Source organism: Papilio machaon, chromosome 25 (genome assembly GCF_912999745.1).
Source record: "Papilio machaon chromosome 25, ilPapMach1.1, whole genome shotgun sequence".
NCBI lineage: Eukaryota > Metazoa > Arthropoda > Insecta > Lepidoptera > Papilionidae > Papilio > Papilio machaon.
In genome coordinates this window covers 3,244,220-3,252,371 of record NC_060010.1, presented here as the reverse complement: position 1 = coordinate 3,252,371, position 8,152 = coordinate 3,244,220, and the positions used below count along the sequence as shown (strand labels likewise).

The following is an 8,152-nucleotide window of genomic DNA, read 5'->3' as shown; positions in this document are numbered from 1 at the left end:
ACAATGTTAAAGATTGAGATGTAATTCGATTCATATTCTCTCCTGTAGTAATTTGGGCTTTATATATTTTTTAATAATTATGAAGTTACATTTTAGTATGGTTTTTACTAAATCACTAAATAGATTAACCTCATAAGAAATTGCAAAATTAGAAATTATCTGCGTTAATATTAAATTAAAGATCCATCAAACCTTATGCTATGGTAGATCTTGATAGAGTTACACCCTAACCTTTCCCATCAAGACATTTAATAACAGCCTTTGACGTGATATAACCTTTAGGTTAATTCAAAAGCTTTAAAACTGTAATCAAATCTGACATAGTAATATAGTTCTAACCTATATTTAGAGACAAGAATTTACTGTTAAAATTACATATTCCAAGATGTCATCCGCGACTCCCTCAGCGCCAAATTAAGAAAGAAAATACAGCAGAAGCCTTTGTGTTCTTCCTGAGTATCCGTGGGTTTTTGTTACCAAAATCTCCGTTTAAAACATAATGTCTCTGTTTTGTCAAAGATAATGACAGAGATGATATACTTTATGCAAAGATTTTGCTCTCAGGACCCAACGGTATGTTTTACATCTATGCCAAATTACAGCAAGATTCGTTTATCTGTTCTGGAGATAAATTATAACATACATCCATCCATCTAAACATTCTCATTTATAATATTAGCAAGAAAAAGAATATATCTTTTTTTCGTCATTTCCCTTATTAATATTTTTAATTTACAATCGAATAAAATCAAAATATATGAATTCAAATCCTAAAAATAAACATACCTAATAATATGTATTAAGTTGTAAATCGGAAGATTTTTTTTGTTGAATATACAAATGAATACCTTACATTTCACAATTAAATTCCACTTTATTTAATTTTAACAAACAATTTAACAAAAACCAACTTTGCAATATTCATTTAACACTTAAAAATATAATTAACACAATCATAAAGTATTTTATAAAATATTTTGTAAACAAAGTCGTAACTGGAGTCAGTTATGACGAATGTATATTACTTTAACGCCTGGTCATCCCTATTGTGTGTCGTTTAGCGAGAACACGTAAGGCCGAGGTTATATTGATAAGCGATAGCGGGTATAATTTATTTTAAACTTATATTAATAAATATTCTCATGGCTCATTTTATTTTTTACAACAATATATGACAAGTGTTACTGTTCGAAAAATTTAAGTTCCAGTACTTCAGGTTTCTATCCATAATTCTACTTTTTTTATCTACATATTGTTACCCCAAATAAAATTCTATTATAATCGTGTATAGAAATCAGTCAAAGACATTCAAATAATTTAATTATAGAGTCGACATTCGAAACATTTCCTTATAAAAACAATATAAACAAAGGTTTTCCTGTTATTTTGGGTAAAACAAGTACCCACTGTCGATGTTGTTATTGTATAGTTTAAGATAAAAACAACAATTGCTTGACATTTGAACTTTAAAACTATCACTGTATACCAATTACATTAAAATAATAGATAAGAAATTATGTTGATATAATTTTCTGTAGATAACTTATTCCTGCGACTTCGTTTGTGTAAAATAAGAGTTTAAAGATGTAGAATTAATTTTAAAGTACTTTCCACAGAAGCAAAGTTTACAGCAATCAGCGATGGCATATCTTTATCGTCTACGTTTTTGTCACTATCAACTACAGTAGAATCCGTTTATTATGACCAACCGATTATTATGACGTAATTGCACTAGGAAGTTTGTTTTCCATATAAAATTCTTATAATCAAGTCGGATATTATGACTTTCCTTACAGTGACATGTCAGTTATTTTTTGGTTTAAAATCATAAGAAACAAAGGAATACCTATCAGCTGCCCTGGGTTACATAAAAACGGTTTTTTTTCCATAAAATGCTTTGTATGACGTCCGCTTATTATGACGTGTTTGTCAATTCCTTTCGATGTCATAATAAACGAATTCTACTGTATTTTCTTCAGAAGAAGCAACTAAAAATCTTTCGTTATTTAAATTTAAGCTAATATAGAATGAAAAAAAAATCTTATACTTTACAAACAGGACAGTACCGAAGTATCTGGACAAACCCACGATGGGTTTATAGGCACTTTTATTGCAACTTTGTATTTTGTACCCTGTTTAATATAAATAAATTAAAAACAAACAGATAATGCCAGAATTATTCATTAAAGAATCCTGTACTGTTGATAACAACAATTATGGGAAAGATTGGGTTGTAGGAATATCCACACGTAATAAAGATAACATTTAGTATTTATAATACTGAATCACACTTGAGGATTCAGACCTAATTGGAACTCTAGTTGACGAACACTATAGTAATACAGATTACAAATATGTATTTATACGCGATTGTTCTATTGTGTGGGATTTATCTTAGTTCTGCTGCCACCTTTATTTCAACAGAGTAAGATACTTTTCTTTGCATCACTCTTCTTAATCAATCTTTATATAATCTCAGTAGTCTATCATTTTTTGTTTTTGATAACTTTCATTTATTACGAGTACGTTCATATTTTATAAGTCCTACCAAAAACTTCATTATCACATGCTATTCTTAACTCATAAGGAAACAATGTCCATGTCTTACATACTTATTTCAAATTTCCTAATATTCGTCTGATAACTGTTCCAATTAAGCTCCAAGTTTGTTCACGATAGTCGAATTGTGGAAATCGAACCAACGACCTCTTAATCGGTAGTCCATAATCTTCATTTCATCCATTCATCTCTCAATCTTATTTAATTTATTTTTACTTTTTAGGTCTAGTGGGAATGAGACATCTTTAAAACGTAAGTAACTACTAAAAAAACATACCATAACGTTACAATTTTCACATTTTATTATTTTGTAACTTTGTTATTTAAAAATTGAATGGAAGTTTGGAAGAAATTTTACTTCAACTTAAAAACTAAAGTTTTCAAGATGAAGAAAAATAAATGTGTAAAATTACACTACACAGAGAATGTTAAACATACAATTTTTTATTGTTTTAGAGACGGAGATACCATGCCTAAAGTTTCCACCACCACCTCTGAATTCCCGCAGAAAGTGTAGTAACGAGTAAGTTATTACGGATTCTAGTATACCTTACTGAATCTTATCGGACCTAGTACACGCACATTTTCTTAGGTGTATACTAAACTCATGTGTAGTCTGGTGTAAGTACCGACTAGTTTCGAACCCATCGGATGTCCTCCATTGAGGCGATTGTGAATTAGATCCCGTACCACTCAACGGATTCAAAACTAGTCTGTTCGTATAGCGTATTACATGATAGTTATCATTTATTAAATTAACATGTTTAGAACACTTACTTAGCCCAGAGGAGTAGACATAGATTACACTTGGCGCAATCCTGGTACATTTCTTCTGCTTCTTATACATCCTTACAACTACGTACGCTAAATAGTCTAAAGCTCTCTATATATCTTAATATATATAAATCTCGTGTCACAATGTTTGTCCTCAATGGACTCCTAAACCACTTAACCGATTATAATAAAATTCGAACACCATGTGCAGTTCGATCCAACTTGAGAGATAGGATAGTTTAAATCTCAAATTATAGTCGCAATTTTAATTTATTGCTAATTATTTGTCTGTTATTATTTGACAGTCACAATTATCTGTCTGATCTTTTGTTATATTAGTTATTGTGCATGTGTTATAATTTACCTGTTGGTGTATCTAATAAATAAATAAATAAATAAATAAATAAATAAATAAATCTGTTAACTCCAAATGATTCTAACAGATGTCGATACCTTTCGACTGGGTTGAGTAAGTAATCAATAGATGGCGCTGCTATGGTAATTTTTTTATTCCGCGCGGACAAAGTCGCGGGCGACAGCTAGTATATATATATATATTTCAAGTAATAGCAGAAACTCTGTATGACATATTCTTTGTTACTTCTAGGATTTGTAGGGTCACTTGTATGAATGGGTACACATTCCCCGATGGAAGTACAGTTTCAGAAATACGCTGCATGGCAGGCGCCTGGGAGCCGACTATTCCCAACTGTATACCAGAATGCAATCTCCCCTGTTTCAATGGCGGTGTTTGTGGGGCGCCTAACACCTGCCTTTGTCCCACAGCGTACAAAGGATCTCAGTGTCAATACTGTGAGTACTATACTCGTATTTACATGATAAAACGGTTTAGATTTTTAAGTAGTCACCGATTCTAATGAAGATAATTTTCAGGACTAGAAACTAAATAAAAAATGGCACACTTACTTGTAGATAATCTGGGGTTAATAAGGCTTTTTGTGAACTTGTTTGGGTCTCTTTTTAGAGTGTGCAGGAGCGGGATTTCATCGCAGTCACGGCCATTGAGAGACGGGTTGGCACCGGATTACCTATACTTGACTCTAGGCGTTTTTATTTAGTTTACAGACAAGAAAATCATTCATATTAGTTTATAAAATTGTCCCACAAAAGTTTTAATAATTCCGATTGTGTTAAGTCTTAGTTAATTCTTTCAATAAAATGATTTTTCTCATAACATTTTTCAAAATTATAACTAATATTTTCATACTACAGCAAATTGTGACCAAGAGTGCCAGAACGGTGGTATTTGCGTCGCAAAGAATTTCTGTCAATGCCGCGAAAATTTCTACGGGAACTATTGCGAGATTAAAAATGAGTGCTTAGCGCCGCCCAACCTACCAATGAACTCCCGGAGGTTATGCAGTACACTGTAAGTATTTACACAAGTAGCAAAACACGAACGATTTACAAAAATCTTGATCGTTTAACGAGTGCTGCAATTTCGTATTTAATTTCCACTGCCGCGGTCATAACTGTTATATAAAATATCGGTCATGTTTGTCGCTTATTGGGAAAAAGATCTAACATATCTTTTCTTCCAGGTCTTGCATCGTCACGTGTAACAACGGATACAAGTTCCCCGATGGCTCAACTGACGCAGGAGTTCACTGCGTGGAAGGCGCGTGGCAACCTACATCGATGCCTGACTGCATGTTGAATTAATTGTTTTTGATACCCTATTTTTGCGTTTGGATTAACTTTAAATTTATTTATATCTTTAATTTGTGAATTTTAACAAAGTTTATTGATATTATATTGATTTTGTAATCATTTTGCATGAAATTACAAAATAAACAGATATGTATTCAGAAAAATTGAAGTTTTCCTATTCCTCAGATTGACAAATTATTTTAGAATGGTTATGCATTATTTGAAGCATGCAAAGGACAATTACGAAATTAACAAACTAAATAAAAGTGACTACACTTACGTGAGTTATTAAGAACTCACCCTGAAGAAGGGCTCCCGAACAAACTTGAAACTTGACACCGTATAATGTAATTTAATTTAATTCATATTGTGTATTGTCTCAAAAAAGCTAATCAATTGAATTATAAAAGTTATTTAGTCAGTTATATTGTGAATTCCTAGTGTTCATAAAATCCATTTAAAAACGCTCGCGTTTACCCGTGTACACACACCTTTATCCATTGAATGTAATATTGACCTCAACAAGTACGTTTCGAAATCGTATTGCGGGCCCTTACTTCACGTTGTCATGTTAAATTCACTCGTTAATTAATTTGTTTGCCAAACTATTTTACTCTTTGCCGACCTGTCCGTTATAACAGATATCTTGTGTAGAAGGAAAAATATACTACTAACGTTCTTGTTAAAACTTATAATAGCTACAATACGTAGGGAACAGATCTTACTCTATAACTTTACTGTTATGAAATTTCAGCCCTTCGTACATAAGGAAACGTCATCTTCGAAACCCGGCGAATTAAGTCGCCTACCGACTTACACAATATAATGTCTTAGATGGTCGTAAACAGGCACGTGTCGCCGACATTTTATTTTCAGTCCAAAACCAGTCGCTCGCCACTTGTTTGTCAGAATCATCGTGAGAAAAGTCGCTGCAATTTTCAAGATGGCGGTGCTATTACAGTTGACGAGTAGTCGCTAAGCTTGTACTGATCGAATAGACTCGCGTTCACGATTCAACGTTATGTGATCGGAGCGCGAAGATTTACGAAGCTTTGTGTACGAAAAGGTTTATACATTTTCCGATCACTTCTTTACAAAAACAAAATCATCATGAGTATCACGGTTTCATAGTCCCATAAGGTTACATTGTCATAGTCCCCAACTGTAAACATGGTGATGATGTGATATAAATACAGTCATGGACGTTTATTTCCTACCCATTTCGATGAAATTTCAATTGACAATCACAATCCAATTAGTTGTCGAAAACTTGTTTTCTTTTGTTAACTTTTATGGTTACAGTTTACTGTACGATAATCGATCTTAAATGAAAAGTAAATTTAATTTTTTGCATCTATATTTATATACTTTTTACATTTCATTTCAAAGTCGTAACAGAAATTATAAAATGTTTTTACTAAGAACTTCTGGTGCAAGGCCTTAGTAAATGTAATGTGATCTCCGAACATCATACAATCAATTTTGTTGTAAAAAATGATGAAATCTTAACCATCATAAAAACTCCATGACTGCTAAATATTTATTTATAGCGCGATCCAATCTGATTAATCATTTAAAGTAAATCCGTTGTAGAAAAAAAATAATCCGACTTAAAACATTTATATCGGAAACCTTAAATATAAATAAATGTTATGAATTGTTGAATTCTGTATGTACATAAATACATGACAAATAAGAAACATTAATACGTACTTTTCCTAGATTTATTTCACCTTGATACTGAACGTTGCAACTTATTACAAATAAAGTTTAAGTAATATTGTTTAAACAAACTCAAAACTGCAATGCAATAATTTAAAAAAACAATGTATTAAAACGTATCAATCCGTGTATAACAAAGTGGTCATCAAATCGGACCGACAAAGCGGACAAAAAGCGATTCGAAATGCACCGACAAAGTGGCACACCATTGTCACACGTCACCACTATTACGGACTAATAATGGTTTTGTTAAACTTCAAGATATTTATGGCAGTGAAGATATTTTGCTTTCTTTGTCACATTCACGGCGTCCCGTCGCGTAACTTAATTACGTTTCGTAGTAGTGGACGCGATTTTATTTAGAGTTCATTAAATTACAATGGGATGTACAAAAATTTATATCGTCACAAAATATAAACAATTTTTTGATAAGAAATAACATTTGCAATTGTTACATAAGAACATAGTTTTTGAAGCTCTCGGGTATTTAATTTTTTACACGTTTTCTATCATTTGAAATAGGATTCTGTAATTAGCTTTCAATACAGAAATTCAATAAAAATGGTTTGGTCTTTACGAACAACAAGTCCAACAAGTTTCGGAAGTAATATTTGACTACGTTATGGACAAGATCTAAAATGTCAAATCAAGATGCCAAAACTAAACATTTTTGGTATATGAAATTTAATATATATTTTTATACTGTAAGCATTAAGAAAACTCAGAAGAGAATGCAGTTAAACGCATGTAAGCTTAGAAGAAAGCGCATTTTATGACTAGCGATAAAGTTTCAGGCCTCGTTTAGAAAATTATGTTCGTATACGTACCGCTTTAGTTTGAATATAATTTGCCTCTAAAGTATACTTTGGCGGCGACGTATTTGTAATGTAAAGATCTTAGAAATACAGTGCGAAATCAATAACAACTGAAGAGACTGGGTTAATACCCAGTGTTAATGCGACAAAAAACTTTTCCTAAAGGGAAAGTAAAATATACCTGCCTTACGATAAAGTTATTTTACAAAAACTATACAACAAAAAACAAAGTTGGCATTCGCAGGTACTCTCTATTACTACACGTCATTCCAAATCAAAACGTAAAATTTGTAAACGAATGGGAATCTAGAAGCTATTTTTAAGCTTAAATTATTAATACCTTAAGTTTATATAATTTATTCACTTAATAAACAGTAATGCGTTCATTACACTTTATTTGACTAATTGAACAAAATCGAAGCATTTTGGATTAAAGTATAAAACAGAATTATTGCGAGTTAAGTGTTTGTGACGTTTTTTTCATTACAAAGTTTAGATCTAGATTTGGAGTACACCATAACTACTAGATATCCATTTCAAGGTGTTATCTTAGTTTCCAGTATGTACAAGGATTATTTTGAAACTGGACTGGGCAAAGAGCTGACGTTGTC

The 8,152-nt window shown here is 31.8% G+C and overlaps 1 protein-coding gene across 1 annotated transcript; it reads left to right on the top strand.

The window, feature by feature from the left end:
• Window positions 1–2,247: 2,247 nt before the first annotated feature.
• Window positions 2,248–5,026, top strand: LOC106716330 (von Willebrand factor D and EGF domain-containing protein). Its single transcript, XM_014509837.2, has 6 exons — window positions 2,248–2,425; window positions 2,783–2,811; window positions 3,016–3,082; window positions 3,941–4,146; window positions 4,567–4,723; window positions 4,896–5,026. Exons 1-6 carry the CDS (start codon window positions 2,355–2,357, stop codon window positions 5,014–5,016), a joined length of 651 nt encoding a protein of 216 aa, XP_014365323.2. The 5' UTR covers window positions 2,248–2,354; the 3' UTR covers window positions 5,017–5,026.
• The last annotated feature ends 3,126 nt before the right edge of the window (window positions 5,027–8,152 follow it).